Here is a 25832-nt window from a genome sequence, read left to right on the forward strand (position 1 = left end):
GAAGTAAAAGTCATCTGAATAATTCCACATTATAGAGATCTGAAACTAATGAAGAGGTTGTTGCTAGAAAACAACTTTATATTTCAGCATTTCATCAACAAATTCAGTGCCTGCTGCCCTTGAAGAATACATTGCCTATGTTAAATTAAAAATGGTAAGCTGGTATATTTGCAATACAGAATGGGTGGTAAGCTGAAAAACAAGTTCATAGTTATTAGGCATCTCATCCAAAGGAGGACATAGCCAGGACTGCAGCACTCCACCCCCTTAAAATACAAATCTACATGTTGTGGGAGTAGAACCTATAGCTCTCTGCATCAAGATGCAAGTAAGCTACCTGCTGTACTACTAACACTGCTTTAAAATTCTATACCACAATAATTATACCATTTGCTAAACAAAACAGTTGCACATTTTAAGCAGACTTAGCATGAGCAGCAGTAAACTTCTCTTCCCTTGAAGCTCACAATTCCTTGAAAATACACTTGAAAATAAATTCCACCTGCTAACTCTAAATAGGACATTTCACTTTCTCTCCCACACCTCAACCTCTGCAAGAAATCTGGACAAAACCCAACATAAATACGGACAGATTATACATATTGCTCTCATGAACTTAGAACATTGCTAGAATAACAGGATTTATGTTAGTATGCATTTTATATGATGGACAGAAGGAAGGTTGGTATATTGTGTGTGCAAGAGACCAGACGGAAGGGGAGTAAGGCTAGGTGTATCGGAGGTGGGTTCAAATTGTTTTATCATGGTCTGGATGGGAGGAGAAATGGCGTAGGAGTTATCCTGAAGGAACAGTATGCTAAGAGTGTTTTGGAGTTGAAAAGAGTGTCGGATAGAGTGATGTTTATGAAGCTGGAAATTGATGGTGTAATGATGAATGTTGTTAGTGCATATGCTCCACAAGTTGGGTGTGCGATGGATGAGAAAGAAAAATGTTGGAGTGAGTTGGATGAAGTAGTGATGACTGTACCCAAGGGTGAGAGAGTGGTGATTGGAGCAGATTTCAATGGGCATGTTGGTGAAGGGAGCAGAGGAGTGGATGACGAAGTGATGGGTAGGTATGGTGTTAAACAAAGGAATGCAGAAGGTCAGATGGTAGTGGATTTTGAGAAAAGGATGGACATAGCTGTGGTGAATACGTATTTTAACAAGAGGGAGGAGCATGGGGTGACATACAAGAGTGGAGGAAGATGCACACAGGTGGATTATATCTTATGTAGGAGGGCCAGTTTGAAGGAGATTGGAGACTGTAAAGTGGTGACCGGGGAAAGTGTAGTTAGGCAGCATAGGATGGTGGTTTGTAGGATGACGTTGGTGATCAAGAAGAGGAGGAGGAGTGTGAGGGCAGCACCAAGGATCAAATGGTGGAAATTGAAAAAGGGTAATTGTGAGGTGGAGTTCAGGGTTGAGTTAAGATAGGCACTGGGTGGCAGTGAAGAGTTACCAAATAGCTGGGTAACTACAGCAGAGCTAGTAAGGGAGATGGCTAGAAAAGTGCTTGGTATGACATCTGGACAGAGGAAAGACGATAAGGAGACATGGTGGTGGAATGAGGAAGTACAGGAGAGTATACAGAGAAAGAGGTTGGCAAAGAAGAAGTGAGATTGTCAGAGAGATGAAGAATGTAGACAGAAGTATAAGGAGATGAGGTGCATGGCAAAGAGAGAGGTGGCGAAGGCTAAGGATAAGGCGTATGAAGAGTTGTATGAAAGGTTGGACACTAAGGAGGGAGAAAAGGACCTTTACCAATTGGCTAGACAGAGGGACCGAGCTAGGAAAGATGTGCAGCAGGTAAAGGTGATAAAGGATAATGAGGGAAACGTACCCACAAGTGAGGAGACTGTGTTGAGGAGATGGAAAGAGTACTTTGAGGGGTTGATGAATGAAGAGAATGAGAGGGAGAGAAGGTTGGATGATGTGGGGATAGTGAATCATGAAGTACAATGGATTAGCAAGGAGGAAGTAAGGATAGCTATGTAGAGGATGAAGAATGGAAAGGCTGTTGGTCCAGATGACATACCTGTGGATGCATGGAGGTGTTTATGTGAAATGGCAGTGGAGTTTTTAACTAGATTGTTTAATGAAATCTTGGAAAGCGAGAGGATGCCTGAGGAATGGAGAAAGTGTTTTGGTACTGATTTTTAAGAATAAGGGTGATCTGCAGATCTGTAGTAACTACAGAGGGATTAAATTGATCAGTCACAGCATGAAGTTATGGGAAAGAGTAGTGGAAGCTAGGTTAAGAAGGGACATGATGATTAGTGATCAGCAGTATGGTCTCATGCCGGGAAAAAGAACTACAGATGCGATGTTTGCTCTGAGAGTGTTGATGGAGAAGTACAGAGAAGGTCAGAAGGAGTTGCATTGTGTTTTTGTAGACTTAGAGAAAGCATATGACAGGGTGCCTAGATAGGAGTTTTGGTACTGTATGAGGACGTCAGGAGTGTCAGAGAAGTATGTAAGAGTGGTACAGGATATGTACGAGGGTAGTGTGACAGCGGTGAGGTCTGCGGTGGGAGTGACAGATGCGTTTAAGGTGGAGGTGGGGTTACATCAAGGATCAGCTCTGAGCCCTTTCTTATTTGCAATGGTGATGGACAGGTTGACAGATGAGATCAGACAGGAGTCCCCGTGGACTATGATGTTTGCAGAGGACATTGTGATCTGTAGTGAGAGTAGGGGACAGGTGGAGGAGAACCTGGAGAGAGGGAGATATGCTCTAGAGAGAAGAGGAATGAAGGTCAGCAGGACTAAGACAGAATATATGTGTGTGAATGAGAGGGAGGATAGAGGAATGGTGAGGATGCAAGGAGTAGAGGTGACGAAGGTGGATGAGTTTAAATACTTCGGATCAATAGTTCAGAGTAACGGTGAGTGTGGAAGAGAGGTGAAGAAGAGAGTACAGACAGGATGGAGTGGGTGGAGAAGAGTGTCAGGAGTAATTTGTGACAGACGAGTACCAGTAAGAGTGAAAGGGAAGGTCTACAAGAGGGTAGTGAGACCAGCTATGTTATATGGGTTGGAGACAGTGGCACTGACAAAAAGGAAGGAGTTTGAGCTGGATGTGGCAGAGTTAAAGATGTTAAGATTTGCACTGGGTGTGATGAGGGTGGACAGGATTAGGAATAAGTATATTAGATGGTCAGCCCAGGTTGGAAGGTTTGGAGACAAAGCCAGAGAGGCAAGATTACATTGGTTTGGACATGTGCTGAGGAGGGATGCTGAGTATATTGGGAAAAAGATGCTAAGGATGAAGCTACCAGGTAACAGGAAAAGAGGAGGGCCTAAGATAAGGTTTATGGATGTGGTGAGAGAGGACATGCAGGTGGTTAGTGTGACAAAGCAAGATGCAGAGGACAGGAAGAAATGGAAACAGATGATCCGCTGTGGTGACCAAAAGAAGATGATGATGATGTTAGTATGCATTTTTCTATAGGATATGACATCTAAAACTCAAATGTCTGTCATTATTTAGCAACTTCAATCCTTTTAAGGAAGAATATGGGGCAAAAAGTCTGGACATTCTGCAAATACCTGGACAGCTGTGGGGTATGCAACCTCCTTCTTATACAGACAATATTTGTTTATTATCCAAAAAAGACCTACTGCTTGACACAACTATCTACTTGGTTCATGGGGAAGACATGATCAAAGTAAAAAATGAACAGCAAGCAAGAAACAAGCTCAAGATAAATTGCTTAAAGGATTCCTGCACAAGTTATGGACCGAACATGATAGATTGGCATTCTGTTTAGTTTACGGGTAAGCCTGCAAAGATGACTGCAAGTCTCCAACAAAAGATGACTGCAAGTCTCCAACAAATGTAATGAACTTCTGAAAATACTGTAATCCTGTCCTTTTATTACAAATACTGTCATATGCATTTCAATACCCAAGGCTTATACATTATCTAGTTATGTAAATATTCTTGGCATGGCAACAACGTAAAGGCTTTCAATGCTGGTAATTCTTTAACAGTATGCTTATTAAAGCTTACTTGCATCTTACAATCTCCGACAAGCTTAGCTGATGGTCATTAAATCACTGCTACTTAAACAGAGTAACAGGGCACTGTGACAGCATGCATTTCCTGAATAATAAGAAGCATAAATCAACAGTATAAAAATATGACAGAAAATCAGAACATTCCGCAAAATCAAGGACAGATGAAAAGCCACGGTCGCACTTGTGGTCTACCTTGGATGGGGGAATACTCTGCACACTTACACTGCATAACTGCTCCTTCTCTTCCTTGGACACATCCAGAGCCACTACAATGGGGGGTGGGGTGCAACAAGTATGTCACAATTTGAAATGTCTCTGGCTGATGGTGATGGCTCTGACACTCATACCTCTCAACTTCAGAGCAAGAAATCTGGACAAAGCCATACACAGAAGTGGGACACAGGTCCAAAAATAAGGACAATTTTTAAATATTGCTCTTATTAACTTAGATAATAGAACAGTAGCAGGTCTTGCATTAGTATGAATTTTCTGAAGGTATGAAATCTGAAACTCAAATGTCTGCCATTATTTTCTAACTTCAGTCTTTAATGATTTGCCACTAATTTGCCAGAAAACCACAATTTTATGAAAAACAGACCAAAAATGTGATGCAAAAATATAAAGTTGCCACACAATACAGCTGGGAACCTGTCAAAAAAGGGACACCTTTTTAATATTAACACTGTTAACTGGAGCAGCTAACAAAATAAGAGCATCTACATGCATTTCTGAAATAAAAGTAATCTATAACTCTGATCATTACAGTTATATATAATTGTAAACCCTCCACGTTTTCTTCCAAAATTGCCATTGTGAGGAGGGATTATTAGGGGAGAGCAACATTTTGAGCCAAAATTGGGGACAATAGAGATGTTTGGATATTCTGAATTCTACAAAGCAATTTGCACATACCTCTCAACCTCTTAATGCAGGAAATATGAACAAGGCCAAATATATTTGGGGAACATACAAACACTACTGAAAATTGCTCTTGTATAAACTTAAGACAGTTGATAAAATAACAGGTCTTGCATTAGCATGCATTTTTCTGAAGGTTATGACGTCTGAAACTCAATGTCTGTCATTTAGTGACTTCATTCCTAAATGATTTGCTAGAAAACCACAAATTTTTTGAGGAACAAACCAAAAATAAGAAGCAAATATCCATTAATTCTGCAAAAATATGGTGAACTAAGAGGTATAGTTCAACCGGGGCTGTCTGAGTTTGCTACCCTTCCCCCCCCCCTCACAAAATCATGATGGAATGGAGCCTCCCTCCTGCAGCCATTCCAATGTCCCATTCCTTGGTTATTTTGCCCCATTTACCATAAACACTGTAATGTGCATACTGCTTTACTTCTGTAATGATTTAGATTTCATTTGAAAGCTTTATTTTGCATTTTACAGCACAAACCCTAATAGATATCTGTTAAACAAAACAATGCAGTCTCACAATGAAAATAGACTTAGCATTAAAACTTCTCTGCCCTTGAAACTCACATGCATTGAAACAGCATTGAAACCCACATTCAAAGAAAATACATTTTGCCAGTGGCAGATAAAGATCAACTCTGGGCTGTTTTCAAAATCATAGGCCCCTTGAACATGAAACATACACATGCTCTTTGATACACCTTCCTGACTGTATTACATTATATTCCTTGTACAATACAGTACAGTTATTAGAGGACATTTTAAGTTTATGGTTTTGAACATTTTTCCAGCAAACAATGAAACAAAATGCATACACCAATGACAAAACTGCCCAATTCAGAACATTTCCATCATAAAAAGTCTACTGAACCTTCTATAGTCCACCAGTATCAGTAAATATGCACAATCTCTGAAGTAGTAAAATCCACATTAAAGAAATCTGTAACTAATAAAGAGGTTGCTGCTAACAAACAACTTTATATGTCATTGTTTCATCTACAATAAAGTGCCTGTTGCCCTTGAAGAATAAATTGCCTATGTTGCATGCATTAAAAAAATGATAAGCTAGTAATACCGCAATAGGGAATGGATAGCAAACTGATAACAGGTTCATAGTTACTACGTATCTTTGCCAAAAAGGACTGCAGCATCCACCCCCTTTACAACACAGTACAGTATCAGCAATGCATCTACCTACTGTGGGAGTAGAACCCACAGCCTTCAGCATTGAAAGCAAGTACGCTACCTGTTGTGCTATTAACAATGCAAGCAGACCAAGCATAAGCAGCACTAAACTTTTGTTCCCCTGCAGCTCTCAGCTCCTTGTAAAACCTACTCGACACTCAGCTGTATCTCTGAACTTTGCAGCACAAGAAATCTGGAAAAAGCCAAAATTTATTGGGGGGGGGGGGCAAAAACCAGGGACACATTTTAAACATTGCTTGTATAATGCTGGAAAGTTGCTAGAATAAAATGCTGCGTTACCACCATACATTTCACTGCCACGTCTTGAACCCAGGGGACCCTATGCAAAACAGTCAGAGCAACATACCACTAAGCTAAATCAGTTGTTTTGTGAAAGAGGAAGATGGAAACTTAAATGGCTACCATTTAGTGAATTCAGTTCTCACCATAGCACAGCTGTCAACCTCTTAGCACAAAACACCTGAAAAAGCCAATAATGGGTGAATAAAGCCCCCAAACATTCAGTGAATTCAGTCCTCACCATAGCTCTCAACCTCTTAGCAAAAAACACCCGGACAAAGCCAGTAATGGGGGGATATAGCCCCCAAACATATTCAGTTCTTACCATAGCTCTCAGCCTTAGCACAAAACCTGGATGAAGCCAATAATGGGGGAATGCAGTCCCAAAAATAGGGACAAATTTCAAATATTCATCTTATACACTTAGAAAATTGCTAGAATAAAAGCTTTTGTGTTACCATGCACTTTCTGAAGAATATAAAGTCTGATATTTAAATGTGTGTCATTTTTAACATTTGTTAACCAGGAAAGTCTGACTTGGAACAAAAACTAATTTTTAGCAGAGGCCCAGGGAGAAACACTCCAGACAGACACGTCTTTGTAAGATGGGAGGAAACAAAAACAGGGAGGGCATACAGACTCCACACAGAAGGTAAGACACCCCAGCCAAGAATCAAACCAGAGAACATGTAGCTGTCAGGCAACAATGCTACCGCTGCATCAATGCACTACTGGCTTTGCAAGGACACAAAAATACAGAAACCGTAGATTTTCTGAGGAACTGAACAAGTACAAGGGAAAGTTAAGCTATTAACAAGAAAAAGTACTTTATGCTAAATTCTGAACTTACAAATTCTAAGTTCTTTTACTGAATGTCACACATGAAAATATAGTAATAATTGGCATTTTTATTTTTTTACCAATGAATTATTTTTTAATAATCTATGCTTAAAATTCAGATTCACAGAAAGAAGAGAGAATCTCAATTTCCTCGCCATAGATATAAACGACGTAGACAATATTCTCTTTTATCCAGACAAAAAACAAAAGTAAGTCCCGAAAGCAATAAGTGTAGTCTGTTTTAATAATTTCTTAAGAAAACTTTCTATTGGAAATGCCATATATTCTGCTACTACATACATCTAAATGAAACACAGACCATATCCAGACACACACACACACACACACACACACACACACACACACACACACACACACACACACACACACACACACACACACCTTACTCACTGACAAGCGTCCCGTCTGTTAAGTCTGAGTCGCAGCTAAAGTAAAGTGTTTCAGTTTCCGCTCGCAAACTGTGCACTGCGCGATGATGTCAGCATCTGCGCCTGGACTTGAAGGGCGTTCTTAAAGAAGAACGCCCAAAAAACTTTTTTGTAATTTTAAATGAAAAGATTAACTAGTCAGCAGATTCCAGGGGGGTGCAAGTGCACCCCCTTGCACCTGCCTGCGGGCGCCCTTGCCTACTGCTACATAAAGGAGTTAACTCTACTGAAAGACATTTTAAACCACTGTCTTTAAACCCACGGCCTTACTGTCGCCTTTCTCTAAAACATTGGGAAAATGTATCCACAAGCAACTGTTACAGGCAAACCTATTGACATTGACTGAACATGGCTTCTGACCAGCTTACAGTACAACACTTGTCCTTGTATCCTCTCTAGAAACCATCAGTAAAGGGCAGGGATAACCTATTGACATTGACTGAACATGGCTTCTGACCAGCTTACAGTACAACACTTGTCCTTGTATCGTCCCTAGAAACCATCAGTAAAGGCCAGGGATAACCTATTGACATTGACTGAACATGGCTTCTGACCAGCTTACAGTACAACTTGTCCTTGTATCCTCCCTAGAAACCATCAGTAAAGGCCAGGGATAACCTACAGACATTGACTGAACATGGCTTCTGACCAGCTTACAGTACAACACTTGTCCTTGTATCGTCCCTAGAAACCATCAGTAAAGGCCAGGGATAACCTATTGACATGGACTGAACACGGCTTCTGACCAGCGTACAGTACAACACTTGTCCTTGTATCGTCCCTAGAAACCATCAGTAAAGGCCAGGGATAACAATAAATGAGTCTCTTCCGTTCCAGACCTATCCAAAGCTTACAATACTGTCTCCAGTTCCAAACTACTATCAAAAATGGCTGCCTTAGATCTGCTCATCTCTAATCTTAACTAGTTTACTGGCTATATAACCACTGCCAGTCAGTTAAATGTCTTTGTTTTCTCCCAGTGAATACTGGGGTCCCTTCGAGGCTCTAACATTGGTCCCCTTCTCTCCAATATATTTATTAATAATCTTCACACATCTTCTCAACATGCTTCTGTGATGCAATACGCAGACAATGCCACGCTTATTTGTTCAGCAGTTTTTTCCCATTTACAAACCATTACACAAGACGTCTTCAATTCCACCGCAAACTGGGTAACAAACTACAAGTGTTACTCAACAAAAGCTGCTCTTATTTTTATTTTTCTCACGCACAAAGTAAACAGGACGCACAACTGATCCAACTGGCAAAAAGAAAAACCTAGCCAAGCCAAGAAATAAGTCATGGGCATTCAGAATCTCCATATAGCCAAATCATCTGGTGTTCTTAAAGGAATCACTTGCATTTATCCCAATAATCCTCTTTTGCAAAAGGTTTTTAAGGAATCGCATAGTAAAAACTCTGGCTTGGCTAGGCTTTTCTTGATGTTTTTTCCAATAAGTCACTAACAAAGACAATTTCACTGTGTAGTCAATATCAACATTATAGGAGTCATTTCCCATATCAAACCACTAGGTGCAATAATTGACAATTTAAATTTGACTTACACATTCAAAATTCCATAAATCAAAGAAAATACACCAAAAACTTGGAATGTTTTATAGATCAAATACATTTCTCATCAACTCCTCTACAACTACACCTGCTAGCTCATATGGCCTTCCTTCCTTACTCTGTCCTTCAGGCATTCTAACCAAACTACAAGTCACTAACATTAAAACTAGAACTTTGTTAATAATAAAGTGTCTGAGTTTGCAGTCAAATCATCCAAACAGTCCCATCAATGCACTGCACTCGAATCCTTAAACTTGCTCATGCTTCCTTTCCATCTTAAATTTACCCAACTTGCTCCAGGCACACAAAATGATATACAACCCCTCAGCTGGTCCTGTTCTCAGATCTACTCAATCACTACCTACTTAACTATTCCTTCACTCCTCTGAAAAACCGTCTTACAATTTATAAAGCCCCTAAAGTTCACTGGATATTCAAACTCAGACGTCAAAGCTTGGAGTAACATCCCAATGGGCATAAGACTGGCATGTAGCACTTCACTGTTTAAACACTCAGTAAAACACTTTCACAACCGATCCTGGCTGTGTACGTGCATCATGCCAGGCTGAAACATCATCCTCTCCCTCCTCCTACTCTCTCTCTCTGTTCTCTACTCATCTTCCCATCACTTTTCTTATCGTTTCTGCTGTCCACTATCTCTTCTTTCTTTTATTGCTTCCATCCCATTTTTTGCAATGACTTATCTTCATATTCACAGGTAAGTACTAGGATGGCTGACTTTGCAGGCCCCATTTTAAGCATAGCCAATTTCCCTTCTTGTCCTAGAATTAACCTATCCCATTTGACTAGAGATAGGCCTTACCCATCTCATGAATGATTACCCCTAAAGAGAACACCATAGCTCTCTCTTGTAAATGAGAACTCTCAAAACTGCAAACTGAGTAGAACTAGCAAGTTTAACATATCTTACTAGAAAACAACTGTAAATACTTATAAATGTAAATTACTGTACTGCTTTGTATCATCTGTTTCGCAATCTCACTTGTATTATAAATGTTCTATAACTGTACATGCATTAAATGTCTTCTTATTGGAACTTTTCTTCCTGGGCCTCTGCAGAAAATGAGCTCTATGCTTAGTTGAACTTTCTCAGTAAACAAATGTCAAACAAAGTAAGGGTTTATTCTCAGGCTCACCCTATCTTTATGGAAAACTAAAATGCCACTTTGCGGCTTGCCATGCAGGGTGTTGAGGCAATGGCCATAAGAGGAGGAGTATTCCAGGTTAAATATTTGCGTTCCTGCTGAATTACCAAATGTACTTTTGGCGAATGCAATAAAGACTGAAGAACATTCTCTGAAACTATTTTCACAGACAGTCGAGTTTTCATGTTTCTCCACTGTTGCAGGACCATAAATGTTGGTATTTCAGTTCAGAGGGTATGGGGGAGGAGTGCAGGAGGGCTTGCTCCCCTGAAAAAAAAATCCTTGAAGGGTGCGCAAAAGTAGTTTTGGTGAACACAAAAAAACCCTGAAAAACAAATCGGAGAAACTGCATTCAGTGACTTGATATGCTCCCAAATATTTTATGAGGTCTGATATAGCTGGCTGAAAGAGGCTACAATATGATTTCCCAGAATGCAGTGAAAAGATCCAGCATGGGACAGCTCTCTTCTTGGGTGGTCACAGGTGCTGAACTCCTTTTCAGGAACACTTGCACCGATCCAACACTGGCTAACAGCAGATCATATAGCAGATAGTTTGAAATGGCAGACAGGTGAACTTTTAACAGATCTGTAAACAAAGCTGGAAGCAGATTACTCAGATACTCCAGTAACCAGGCCTTATTACTGACTTTGGGTCCTGATTCTTTGCCTGTCAAAAACCTCTTCTACCTGATATGAAGGATTTCCCTGTGGCTGGTTTCCTAGCCTCCTTAATAATGTTCAGTACCTCCCTTGAATACTGGTGCCTGAATGGCATCAGGATGAAACCATCCAAGAAATGAACTGAAATGTCATCAGAGAAAGATCTCTGGTACTGAGTGAGAAGGTTCACCAAAGTAGATAGCACTTTAACCCCCCCCCCCCCAAGTCATTTCAATGAACAGGGAGAATCAGTGCTAACAGTATTATATTGGCCTTTTCTCCCCTCATTTTCTGGATCATCCTGAGGAGCCGTAGGATCAGATGGAGAGCATACAGAAACAGACCTGTCTGGTTTATAAAGAAAACATACATGAAAGCATATAGAAACAGACTTGTCTAGTTTATGAAGAAAGCATATAGAAACAAACTTGTCTGGTATATGAACAAAGCATCCATTAAAATATACAAAAACAGACGTGTGTGGTATATGAATAAATTATACATGAAAGCACAGAGAAAGAGATTTGTCTGGTTTATGAAGAAAGCACACATTGCCCAAACTTACCTTGAAGGAGCTCGAGCACAACTGTTTCAGCTACTTGTAGCTTGGGGTTGCAAAGAGGCCAATACAAGGTCCACTTCACCTGTGCACTGGTGACAGGAAGACATTCCTGCGTAACATCCATTCTTAAGGGTCTGTCTTCAGTTGATTCATGACAGTATTGTCCTGAGAGGGTAAGTAGACCACCTTGATTCATAATATGTACTGTAGGGACAGATGCCAAGCAGCCATGGCTACCTTGCAGAAGGTGTAGGATCATGTGCAGCCCCCCCCCGATGTTATCATCACTAACATTTGTCTGACACTACCTGTATGGTATCCACTTTCAAAACCTGGATGAAAGCATCTCTTACACTTACATGCTCTCTCCTTTGGAAGGCATCCCATACTCTCTGCACTTGCAGATTTGGCACTCTATGCCATTAAAAGGAGGAACTGGAGGGGTATGCCTCCTCCATGCCTCTCATTACCTGCTGAGAAAAGGGGGAAGCAAGCTACGACCTTCACTATTCGACAGTGAGCTCAAAAACTGCAGAGAGCAGACAGTAACAAAAACTGACTGTGGCTTCAGCTTGGTGAAACCACCATCCAATGAATACTGCCTCTTTCTTCAGTGACTGTGCATCCCTGGAATTGTTGCACATAACTAAGTGTGGTTAGGGCTACATTCCTTCATGTATGTAAGTGTGTGTGTGTGGGGGGGTTGCAGGGGGCACAGCCTCCCTACAAAAAATGCTGGTCTTTTAAGGGATCGGGGGAGGGGGGTATAGATTAATCACTGAGTTGACACTTCAGTAATATTTCATGAATCCAGCTAGAAAATTTTTGAAACTAGTTCATCCCTAGGAGGGGGTAGACAATGGCCTACCCTTAACTACGGGATGTGCATGGGACCCTTCTATTGATTAGTGCTGGATGAATAATCAGCTACCGGTGCCTTCCCTGGAGTATATACAGCACTAAGCGTTTCTTTCTTGGACATCTGTGGGTGGATGTGTCTAGCTGCTTGCATTTACAGTACTGCATTACATCATGCTTCTTTCTTGGACATCTGTGGGTGGATGTGTTTAGCTGCTTGCATTTACAGTACTGCATTACATCATGCTTCTTTCTTGGACATCTGTGGGTGGATGTGTTTAGCTGCTTGCATTTACAGTACTGCATTACATCATGCTTCTTTATTGGACATCTGTAGGTGGATGTGTTTAGCTGCTTGCATTTACAGTACTGCATTATATCATGCTTCTTTCTTGGACATATGTGGGTGGATGTGTTTAGCTGCTTGCATTTACAGTACTGCATTACATCATGCTTCTTTCTTGGACATATGTGGGTGGATGTGTTTAGCTGCTTGCATTTACAGTACTGCATTACATCATGCTTCTTTCCAAGGTAACAAAGACAACACAGGGATGCGGCACAGCTTATCTGATGGGCACATAGAAGACTTATTGTTAGGTACCTAACATGGAAAGTTTTCACCAATGTGTACCACGACTGAGATCAAAAATCTGAAAGTAATAGAAACAACTGGCAATCTCACAGATCAAGTATGTCTATACAGTCAGCACATGCTATCAAAGCATCAGGTGCCCAAAGCATTCAATCTTCTGAGAAAAATGGGCTTTAAGGATGAGTTGTGGAGAACATGAACCAAATCCATGATCCACCAACGAGGTATGAGTTGCAGAGAGGATGAAACATACTAATGTCCCACCCAAGCCATCATTTCCAGTATTAGCGCTACTATTCCTGTAACTTGCATCAAGGTTTACATGCCTGTACTTCACTCCACATATAAATATGTTTAGAAATGTTTTAAATGTCCTGATCTTACACTAATACTTTTCATACTCTGAGTGCTGAGATCATTTATTTCATGCAGGGTTTTCATTGCCAGGCCTCCTCAGGGGATGCTGCTATGCTGGAGCTTCCAAGATGCATCAGAATAAAAAAAAATACACACTAGTTACCAAGCCCTAAATTATACAAATAAAAAAATTACACACTAGTTACCAAGCCCTAAATTATACAAATAAAAAAATTACACACTAGTTACCAAGCCCTAAATTATACAAATAAAAAAAATACACACTAGTTACCAAGCCCTAAATTATGCAACAGTAGTAGTCAGAACCTCCATTACCTTTTCTCCCAGTTCATTAATGGCTTTCTCAATATCAGCAAAATTCATTGTCTCTACGTTTCTGATGACAGGAACTACTAAACCCTGTGGGCGGAAAAAAAAAGAGACAGATAATCATTTAAATGAGAATATATATATTTTTTTATATTAGAGATTTAAATGCTTTTTTTAATCAAACCTACAGACAATGCAGCATCTACCAGAAAAATAAAAACTCCATATTACTCTCTGCCGTCACTATTCAGCTTTAGTCCTTGTACATCAAGGTCTAAGATGCTAAGACCCAGAAAAAGCCAATTATTAAAAAAACAATGTTAGCACAAATAGACTATACACAAAGAAAACAGCATGTACAATGCAATTATCTGTACAACAGTCACTCAACCGAGCAGTATATTTTATAGCATTTTCTTTGGATGAAAACAAGAACAACCCAGTCTTAAGTATGGAAATGTTCTTTTCAGCCAAAAAGGCAGAAGGAAGACTAAGTGGATATGAAGCAAAATCAACAAGAATACTGCCTAAAATGTGAATGGTGAAAATTATCCAAGATCGTCATCAATTAAAGGGATCTGAAAATTCTGATGTACAATAACCACTTGGATGTAACCTGAATGAAAATAGTCCTTGAAATCAACCAAGATGGAAAATAGGGCTTGTTTAGGAGAAAAGGCTACAAAAAAGAAGTTATGTCTTGCCGTAATGTTCCATCTGTGTTGTTAATCTTTCAGTCATCACTGATGGATTTGTTTCCGAGCCCTCAGAACAGAGTAGGCCTAATACCAAGCTTGCGCCAGCCAAAAACTCTCGAGTTAAGCTTCTACCCTTAGTGGCCTTCTCCCTGTTACCTCAGATCAAGTTTACCCATCTTGTACTAGTAAAGCAGAGGCCATTTCTGCGCAAATGCCCTAACTCACCACTTGGATACAGAGTATCCCCCAGGAGCCTTTGGAGGAGGAAGGAGGGTGGGAAGTGATGAATGAAAGAAGATGAACAACACAGATGGAACGTTATGGTAAGACAACTTCTTTATCTGATGTTGTTAATCTTCTTTCCATTCATCACAGATGGGACAGAATCCCCAGCTACCGTGTGATCCTTGAGTGGCCCTTATGGAAGAACGTTCCTGAGCACCATTGAGCCAAAGGCAGCTCTCCCTCTGGAGACCACATCCAATTTGTAATGATTAACAAAAGTGTGGGGGTTAGCCCATGTGGCTGCTGCACAAATATCATCCACAGAGGCTCTCGAATGGAAGGCTACAGATGTTGTCATAGATCTGGTAGAGTGGGCTTTAACATTTTGTGGTATAGGTTTTTTTGCAATTGAATAGATGTAGCGTATGCAGTCCCTTAACCATTTAGATAAAGTGACCTTGGAAACAGAATTTCCCATTCTAGGTCCAGAGAAGGAAATGGAGTTGGTCAGTTTTACGAATTGCTTTGGTTCCCTCTAAATAAAACCTCAATTGTCTGTGTACATCCAAAGAATGCAGACAGTATTCCCCTTTACTAGTAAAATTTGGGAAAAATACAGGCAAATCAATGGTCTGATTGATGAAAAGATCGAAAATAACTTTGGGGAGAAAAGATGGGTTTCTCTGGAGTAATACTCTGTCCTTGTGGAAGATTAAATAGGGCCTTTTAATGCATAATGCCTGAAGCTCTGAAATTCGTCTGTCTGACGTGATGGCTACCTAGGAAAGGGACTTCCAAGATAAAAATTTGAAGTCACACTTTGACGCAGGTTTAAAAGGAGGATGAGGAAGGACTGAAGAACTAACGTGAGGTTCAGTGGCTCTATAGGCTGTCTGATTGGAGGCCTAATGTGAGAGATCCCTTTAAGAAAGGTTTTGCATAACCGAAGGGAGATGGGGGAGAATTATCCAACCCATCATGAAAGTTACAAATAGCCACTAGATTTACTTACATCATGGAAGCTGCAGCTCCATCTCCGAAGAATTTTGATAGATATTGTAAAACTGCTGTAACTGGAACAGAGTACGGGTCTAGCCTCCTTTTCTTAGACCAAATAGAAAACCTCTTCCATTTGTCTAGATACAGTCTTCTGGTGGACGGTTTGTGAGAGACCAGGATAATGTCATGTACAGGTAAGGAAAGGTTATCCTGCCTGCCGATTAACGGAAGTGGAAAAACCAAGCTGTAAGCTTAAGACTGGATAGGTTTGGGTGACTCAACCCTTGGGGGTGAGAAATCAGGTCTGGAAAAGGGTCCAGAATTCACGGTCAACATAATAGACGAGGCCAAAGGAAGGGGAACCAAACTTGCTGAGGCCAAAAGGGGGTTATGAGGATCAACCGAATAGCTTTCTTTATGAATTGGGGAATCAGAGGGATGGGACATAGGCATATAGCAGTCCCGTGGGCCAATCGTGAATCAGAGCATCCCTCAGGGACTCCTCCCTGTGAGGGGAATAGGGCAAAATAGCTTCTGCATTTGTTGTTTGACGGGGAGGCGAATAGGTCGCAGCAAGGCTGGCCCCAACGACTGAAAATTCTTGCCACTGTGCCGGCATTGAGGGATCACTTGTGAGGTAGGAGAATACATCTGCTCAACTTGTCTGCAATCACATTGGAATTCCCAGGGATATGCGTTGCTATCCGAAAGCGGTTGGAAGCTATCACCCACTGCCAAATTCTCATGGCCTCTCGACACAGGGGATAGGACTTAGTTCCTCCTTGCTTGTTGATATACCAGACTACTGACATGTTGTCTAACTGAACTGTGATCGCTCCAGAAGGAAGAAAAGGGTGGAATGCTTGCAATGCTAACAGCACCGCTCTCAGTTCTAGAACGCTGATATGCAGGTCAGCCTCCAAAATGGGCCATGTGCCTTGGGCTGTTTTTCCTTGGAAATGGCTCCCCCACCCTATCAGTGAAGCATCCGTGGTCACAATGGCCTTGGGTTGGGGGGATGGAATGGACGGCTCCAAAGTTCTGTCTGGCCTCATCCACCAAAGAAGGTCCTGCTTGTAGCAATTGGTTATCTGAATTTGAAAGCACAGAGGATGGTAATTTAGAAACCACTGAGATAGCAGAAGCCACTGAAGTATTCACATATGCAGCTTTGCAAGAGGCACTATTGGTATGATGCTGCCATGGATCCTAAAACTTGAAGAACCTCCCCTGCTGAGGATTTGTTTTGACAGAGTATCATGTGGAGCTGGAACCTCAATCTCTGAAGTCTGTGAGTTGGGAGGGACACCAGACAAGAACGGGTGTCGAAGACTGCTCCAATAAATTCTATGTTCCGAGTTGGAGCAAGGTTGGATTTCTCCCAGTTTATCGTTGTCCCCAAAAGTCTCGCCAGGGGAAGAGTGCATTGCTGGGCTATTACCAGAAGATGCTTTGTGGGGGCGGTAAGGAGCCAATCGTCAAAATACGGAAACAACCGGAATCCTTGCAGCCTCAAGTGAGCTGTGACCACTGCCATGCACTTTGCGAACACTCTGAAGGATGTAAAGAGTCCGAACGGTAGGGCACGAAATTGGTAGTGGTTGACTCCCTAGCCAGAAGCAAAGTAGACTTCTGGAGCGTTTGTCCATTTTGATGTGGTAATACGCATCCCAGAGATCTATTGAGCACATCCAATCGCCTTCACTTAGAAAAGGGAGAATGGACTGAACCATGACCATCTGGAATTTTGTTTTGGCAATGGACTTGTTCAAATTGCGAAGATCCAGAAGTGGTCTCCAGTCCCGTCTTTTTTGGCACCAAAAAGAATCTAGAGTAGAATCCGGATCTGTATTGGTCTGGTGGGACTATTTGGATGACTTTTTTTGACACAGCTTGTTTATTTCTGCAGCTGCTACTTCCCTCTGACTGTGTGGAATGTCGGGAATTATTGTCAGAAGTTTTGGATAAGTGATGTAGGGAATGGTATATCCTCTGGTTATGATCTTCTACTCCCAACAGTCGGAAGTTATTGAATGCCAGGTAGCGTGGTGCAGAGAGAAACGTCCCCCGAGTGCTTCCAGAGGAAAGCAATTGGGGCGCTCTTCAGGAGCGCTGGTAAGGCTGCCCAGAGAAAGAATCCTTGGGTCCCTGATTACGCGGACCCCCTTTGCTCCAGTAGGGGTGTCTTCCAGAACTGTTACCCCCCTCTGTCCCCGAGGGTATCATCACCAAGTGTGACACGGAAAGGACCCTGAGTTTTTTTGTGTTACATTTTTCTGCTCCTCTGGTTCCTGGAAAAAGAAAGTTGAGGGTCAGAAAAACGTAGACCTACGGCACACAAGGTCTTACCATCCTACTCACACCTGGCCAGGGTGTCTTTCAACTTAGGGACAAAAAAAGGAAGATGCTTCGATTGGAGCGTTCAAGAAGGAAGACTTGACATGGTCAGCGAAGACACAGAGGCTCAACTAGGTATGGCGTCTCAAAACTATGCCTGAACCTACCGCTCTAGCCACCCCTTCGGTTGCATGTGAGATCAACCTTATGGATGAATTGGAGATAGACTCCAGGGTTGTGAGCTGCGAGGCAACTTTGTCCCTTACCTCATCAGATACCTGTCCCGCGAGTGTTCCAGAGAGTTCGGAACCAAGTCTCTTTGGAGCCTTGTAAAATGTGCCACGTAATTCAGAGACCGTATGGCAAAAGTTGCCGAAGAAAAAACCCACTTCACTAATCTCTCCACAGCCTGGGACTCTATTGGGCAAATAGACAGTATGACTCTCTTCGTCGAGATCCTTTTTAGTGGCCGCAGCCACCACCATAGCATCGACTGGTAAACCTCTTGACCAATGTGGGTTCTCCTTGGGTGGGGGGCACAGTATCTTGTCAGGTCTCTGGGGGATCGACTCAACGGAATCAGGGTTCTTCCAGGCGCACTGCACCACGAGTTGTATCAGCTCGTCTGCAGGCGAGGTCACCCAAGAGTTAGATGGCCGGGCACGGAAAGCCTGCAGAAACATGGACTCCTCGGAAGAAGGGTTAGTGGGCTTCCAGTCACCTCTCTGTTTCAACATTTCAAGGATGTCCCTAAAGGAGCATCATCAGGGGGTGACCTTGGGGACCCTTCACGGTCATCGAAATCCATATCCTCTGTCAGAGACTCTTCAGGGGAGTCTATGTGCTTCCTCTTGCATGATCTCTTCTATGAGGGCTCTTCAGTGGGGGCTTCTGAGGAGGACTCAGAAGAGGGGCGCCCTGTAATGAGGTCTCCTGCGACTTTCCTGCCCAGTGTCCCGGGCCGGTGGCTTGTGTCAGCTGTAGCTCAGGGAGAAAAAGAGGCCTGGGGTTCCGACACTGGTGGAATGCTTTCAGAAGCAAGTGCCCTCTTCTCCATAGCTTGGAAAGCAGGTCTGGCAGAAGAGGGATGGGAGCCTGGAACCAAGAAGGACAACCTCGGAACTGGAGTTACACCCTGCTCCGTCAAACCGCTTCCGGGAGTGGAGCCTCAAGCAGGATCAGAGCAAACAGAACTCCTGGAACCATGGACAGAACCGTAGACACACTCAGAACCATACCACGAGCCGAAGAGTCTGCAGCCCAATCACGGCATTGAGGAAGGCCCAGTTCAAAGGGGACCGAAGGCCAAAGGGACAATCCCGAAGCCACAGTGAGGTCCACTACAGGCGCCGAGATGGGGGGTTCCGAAAATGACATCAGAGCTGAAGACTTTGGAACCAGTATGGCCAAAGGAGGAGAGTAGGATGGAGTCCGTAGAGAAACCAACCCAAGCCCTGCAGGTGGATGGGTCCTAAACGGAGTGGGTATCCTCCTGGCGGTCAACAGCTGAGCCAGAAGATGCACCAAGTCAAACTCTGAAAGGCTCCTGGTGGATCTAGTGGATAATCCCGACAGGGACTCAGGTCGTTCTAAGAACAGACTGTATACGTGCCCTAGAAATGGATCTGTTGATGGAGAGCATCGGGTCCATGGTGTGGAGTCTACCAGCACCGATATCTCAAGTTTGGAGACCGGAAGAAGTGGCGTCAAAATTGTTATCAGAAAGTACAGTTGTGTACACTTACATAAATAAATGTAGATGCTTGAGTGTATTCACTGTTGCAGTCATTACATTTGGGTTATCTGCTTGCAGGTAGCCCTCAGTCGGCCTGATTAACAAAGTCTTGGGTCCTGCGTCGGTTACTGTCCATTCTTCCATGACGTCAGGTCATCAGGGGTATAAAACATGCAGCCGACACCATTACATCAGTTTTTCTTGTCCCAGATGTCAGGTGCCCCCTTAATGGGAAGCAATTAAATATAAAAATACAATGGTATACCTCCAACAAAAAAGCAAATACACCAAAAATCTTTTAAGCATAGTAAAGGAAAGTAGAGGTATAGCCAAAAGAAGTTAGGGGGCTGGAGGGAGGGTAACCAGGACTGCAACAGTGAATACACTTGAACATCTACATTTATGGTAAGTGTACACAACTGTACTATGTTCTTCGTGTTTCACTGCTGCAGTCATTACATTTGGGTAGATTCCCAAAGCTATGGTTGGGAGGAGGAATTTAGATAGCATTAGGACCAGCTATAAGGCCCTGCAAGACTGCAGTGGCAAAGCCAGCTCTGGATTTAGAGAAAATTGGCGAATGATAATGCTTGGTGAAAGTATGTACAGAACTCCAGGTAGCAGCTTCTAGGATGTCCCTGGTAAGGATGCCTCTGAGAAAGGCTGTAGAGGTAGATGCAGCCCTGGTGGAGTGAGGTCTGATCCACTGAGGGATAGGTTTTCCATGGTGCTTATAGCAGAAATGAATGCAATGGCCTATCCATTTAGAAATGGTTTGCTTTGAAATAGCCTTCCCCTCTGCCCCTGCAGCAAATGCCACCAGCAGTTGTTCAGATTTCCTTTGAGATTTAGTCTTGGCCAAGTAGAATCTAAGTTGTCTGTGCACATCCAAGGAATGCAGTATCCATTCCCCTTTGTTCTGTGGATTGGGAAAATAAGTTGGCAAATGAATGGACTGATTAAGAGCCACACTGAATACCACCTTGGGCATGAAGGATGGATTGGTTCTGAGGGACACCCTGTCCACATGAAAGATGATGAAAGGCTCCACTGCCATAAGGGACTGTAATTCAGATACCCTTCTTGCTGATGTGATTGCTAAAAGGAAAGCTGTTTTCCAAGAAAGAAATTTTAAGTCTGCAGTAGCAGCTGACTCGAAAGGAGGTAGAGTGAGCTCCTCCAAAACAAAGGTCCCAGGCTGGGGTTGGAGCTCTCCTGGGTGGTCTCAAATGTTTGGCCCCTCTGAGGAAATACTTGAGCAGTGGATAAGAGAAGAGAGGAGGTTCTGTGTTATAATGAGCTGAAATGGCTGAGGCGTGAATTTTGATGGAGGAAATAGACAGGCCCTTGTGAAGCATCTCAGTTAAGTATTGTAAAATCTGAGGTAAATTGGGCGCTGCTGTGCTCATCCCCTTGAGATTGGTTCCAGGCACAGAATCTTTTCAATTTTCAGCATAAGATTTTCTAGTACTAGGCCTCCTTGGTCTCTAAAATGATATCCATCACAGGTTTACTGAGGGATGGTAAAGGGGAGATTAGGTAATTAGCCAGGCTGCTAGGTTCGGTGTTAGAGGATGAGGGTGCAGAATCTAGTTCTCCTGCTGAGACAACACGGAAGGAGTCTGAAGCAGGTGCCATGGGGATAACCGTGACACACTGTGCAGGAGGGGGGTACCAGTGCTGGTGTGGCCAGTTTGGTGCAATCAAAATCATCCTGGGTTTGTCCTGTTTGATTTTTAGTGGTACTTTGGAGAGCAGAGTCAGAGGGGGGAAGGCATAGACTGACAGGTTTTTCCAGCTGAAGAACAGAGCTTCCACTTTCCAGGCTCGTTTGTGGGAAGTCCTTGTGCAAAACTTGTCGAATTGGCAGTTCTGGGGAGAGGCAAACAGGTCTATATCTGGGCTCCCCCATTTGCTTGTCAACATGTTGAAAATCCTTGGTTCCAGTTTCCATTCGTGTGGGTCCATGAGGTTTCTGCTTAGTCCGCCTGCCAGTGTATAATTTTCCTGGCAGGAATTGAGCTTGTAGGTGCACTTGGTAGCTCAAGACTGTGTTCCACAATGCCATGGCTAGTCTGCAGAGGGGGTAAGAATGTTTACCCCCTGCTTATTTATGTACCACATAACAGTGGTGTCGTCCGTCTTTACCATTAGTTGTCCTGGAAGAATGTGATCCTTGAAGTCTGTCCGAGCATTCTGTACAGCTAACATTTCTTTTTGATTGATATGCAGATGCATTTGACTTGGGTTCCATTTGCCCTGAATGCACTTCCCTGTCAGGTGGGCCCTGCCAGGTGAGCCCCCCCATGCATAGTCTGATGCGTCTGTTGTTAGGGTTTGGGCAGCAGGGGGTGGTGTGAAAGGTAGTCCCTTGTTTTGGTGGCATGCCTCTGCCCACCAAAGGAACTTTAGACGTAGGCCAGGTATAAGAATCATTGCTTCTAGATCCTGAGAATGTTTACACCACAGGCTTTTCAGATACCAATGTAGTTTTCTCATATGCAGTCTTGCATATGGAATTAGAAGAATGCAGGAGGCCATAAACCCCAAGGCTTGCAGTATTTGTCTTGCAGATGGCAGGGCTTTTGTGGCCACTTGTTTGAAGTAGGTTGTTAAATGAATTTGTTTCTCTGGCGTGAGAAAAGCCATCTGGGAAGTAGTATATTTAGGTTCATACTAGGCTATCTGCCCTAGGGCATTTATAAGCCTAGCCAGAGTGTGTTTGGCTTTCGCCACCCATTTTAAATGAATTTTGCTATGCCCTTTTTCGAGGTTAGTATACTGTGCCTCTGTCTAACAGTGACACAGAAGTGATACCCGGGGTAAACCTACTATCTCCCATCCACTCATCAAGATCCCTCTTGAAGAGAGTCAATGAGGGACTCTGCCTAACCTGGACTGGGATTTTATTCCAGAGTGAAGGGAGCCTCTGGGTTATGAATCTGTCCCTCCAGCATGTCCTATTTATTTCAGTGCTGAGGTTCAAGTCTCTCGAGCGCGTAGCTCGATGGGATTTGGATTTTCTGAGGTGCAGCATGTCCATTAATTCCGGGTTGGACATGGCTGTGTTTTTTGCTTTGGAGAGGGCGGCTCTTACCGGAGCATCTGAGATGTCAGGGGGGCAGCACTCTGCTGGGATAGATATTTGCCCTTTTGGTGGGGAAGGGGGGGAGAAGTTTGCGCTGAACCTGTCAGCTAGGATGTTGGCAATGTCTGTGGGTTTGGTGTATTTTTTGTCATTTTGGACCAATTCTGAGCATATCTGGGAATTCCCACCCAGGTTCCTAACATAACTAAAGAAAGCCTTGTAATTATCCTTAATGTCCTGCGCAATTTTTCTCTCGAAGCTGGCCTTGGACAATTTTATGAGTGCCCGTAATTTTTTGCTAATACTGATCAGAGATGCCTTCCCTTTTTGGGATTTTGCTCTATCATGTAGTAGCTTCCTCCTTCTATTGTATAGTTTGTTTATGGCTGGGGTACACCAGACAGGACGCCTAACTTTGGAGGATTGGGTCTTGGTTTTATTTGGGATTGCATGATCCATGCATTCCTGAAGGTGTTCATAGAATGCATTTATAAAGGATTCTGCGGTCTGGGCCGTATTTTCCACAGGCCCGGGGGCTATGAAGGATTCCACCTCGGTTTTGAGGAGTGTGAAATTTGCTTTAGAGAAGTTTTTCACTGTGGTTTTCTGGGCAGGGGCTGGGGTCGGGATGTGAATATCTAGTGAGATTAGTTTATGGTCTGATCTTACCAGTGAGGGATACACTTCTGGTCTGGAGCAGAGAGTCCCCATGTTGGTGATGATCAGGTCCAGTATTGTTTTCCCCTCTTGTGGGAGTGGCAACAAGTTGTTCCATAGCATTTGAGTTTATAAATTCTAGGAACCTTTGGGCTAGGGTGTTGGAGCTAGAGTAATGCTCCCAGTCTATGTTAGGGTAGTTGAAGTCGCCCAATATAATGGTGTTTGGAGAGACCTTCATATTTTCCAGTGTAATCAGGAAGGTCGAGTGGGGTTCCTGGGTTTGGGAGGGTGGTCTGTAGCAGGCTATAAACTGGAAGGCAGTTTTACCCACTGTTAGTTGCACATGGATAGTCTCTGATGCTTTGTGCTGTGCCACCAACCTGGAGGTGTGGGTATCTTTGACGAATATTGATACTCCCCCTCCTTTTGTGGTTCAGTCCAAGTTTTGGGGCCAAAAAACTTGGTATGAGGTATAACCTGGTAGTGCTGGGGTGCTCTCGGGAGCCTTGAACCAGGTTTCTGTTACTGCACCGATATCGATGTTCTCCATGCTAAGGAGAGTTTCGAGTGCGTGCATCTTGAGGTTTAGACTTCTGGCGTTGAGTAGCATTACTCTTAGTTTCTTATCCCCTGTGATACCTATGGAGGTGGGTTTGTCTTTTGAGCCTTGCCTAAAAAAGGCACTATGGGGGTGGCAAGAGCCTTTGCCAATATCCGAAAGCCCAGTGGTGAAATTTGGAATATAATTTGTTGACAGGGTACCAGGTGTGATTTCTTTTCGTTTATGGTGTACCCCAGACAAGTTAAAATCCTTTTTACAAAGGCCAGATGATTCAAAAGTATGTCCTGGCTTTCTGCATGAATTAGACAATCGTCCAGGTATGGGTATATTTGGATATTTCTTTGCCTGCAAAATGCAATAACTGGAGCTAGGCACTTTGTGAATACCCTGGGCGCAGTAGATAAGCCAAAGGGCAGTGCAGAGAACTGATAGTGCGTGTAGCCTGCTTTGAATCGTAGGTATCTTCTGCAAGATTCCTTGATTGGGATGTGCAGGTAGGCTTCTTTTAAATCTAGTGTTGCCAACCAGGCATCTTTGCCTAGCATAGGAAGCAACTGGTGAAGTCAGCATTTTGAAGTCTGGAATCTCCAAAAAGGTGTTTAGAGTAGACAGGTCCAGGATAGGATGCCATGAATTGTCTTTTCTGGGTACCAGGAAAAGTCTCGAGTAGAAACCTTGTCCCTTTTCCTCTTCTGGTACCAAATGAATAACCCCCATGTTTAAGAGAGAAAGTATTTGGTTTTGGGCCACTGTCCACTGATGTGTGGGTAGGTCTGGCCACCTGCTTGGTGTTGGCAATGTGTGGAAGTGAAATCTGTATCCCTGGGACACTATATTTAAAACCCATTTGTCCTGGGTAATGAGTTCCCAGTTCTTTGCATGAAGAGCAATCTTTCCGCCAAAGGGGCAGTCAGTTGATAAGTGCTTGGAAATTTTAAAAGGAAGTCATTGAGACAGTTTACCATAGGGGGGAGTCTTATTACTCCCAGATTTGGAAGTGAAGGCCCCCCACTGCTTAGTCCTGTGCGTACCCTGGAACTGCAGCCTGGGAGCTCTCCTGGATCGGGGTTTGGACTGAGAAGGTCTGGAAGAGGCAGGAAAGGACCAATTCTTGGAAGGCCAATGCCTACTAAATCTTGGAGGTTGTACTTGTACAAAATCTTTAACAGTTTGCATAGATTTAGCCTTTTCTTCCATCTTTTTAAGAACTTCTTCTGCCTTGCTGCCAAACAGGCGGTCCTGGTTTAGGGGAGCATCCAGTAATTTTGCTTTAACATGATCTGGTAGGGATTGCTCCTTAAGCCAAGCATGCCTTCTAAGTACAGACCCAGTTACAGCAGCCCTGCAAGATGCCTCTAGAGAGTCAAAACCACATTGCAAAGTATGCTTTCCAAACTGTTCAGCTGAATGCAATAAATCCTGTAAATACTTATTTTCAGCACAATCAGGAAACATCATTTTCTGTTTAAGTAATTCAATAATATGCTGCTGATATTTCAACATATGAAGCTGGCAGTTTAAGGCCCTAATGGCCAAAGTATATACCTTCTTAACCCATCTACCCAGTGCCCTGGAGTCTCTATCAGAGAAGGTAGGATTTTTGGCAGTAGTAGCTTTAATGCCCTTGGGCCCCTGTGAAATGGTCTCAGGATCCACAGTAGGATTTTTGAAAAGGAACTTCTGAGAGTCAGGGACC

At 43.0% G+C, this 25832-nt stretch overlaps 1 protein-coding gene across 1 annotated transcript in view; it reads right to left on the reverse strand.

Moving 5' to 3' along the window:
* DLST (dihydrolipoamide S-succinyltransferase) overlaps positions 1-25832 on the reverse strand; it is a 1212631-nt gene that overhangs the window by 178024 nt on the left and 1008775 nt on the right. The window contains exon 12 of the mRNA XM_044064453.1: positions 13839-13922. Within this exon, the coding sequence (XP_043920388.1) occupies positions 13839-13922 (84 nt within the window). The remainder of the gene's footprint in view (positions 1-13838; positions 13923-25832) is intronic.

Source organism: Protopterus annectens, chromosome 2.part2 (genome assembly GCF_019279795.1).
Source record: "Protopterus annectens isolate FY-2018-M chromosome 2.part2, PAN1.0, whole genome shotgun sequence".
Lineage (NCBI taxonomy): Eukaryota > Metazoa > Chordata > Ceratodontiformes > Protopteridae > Protopterus > Protopterus annectens.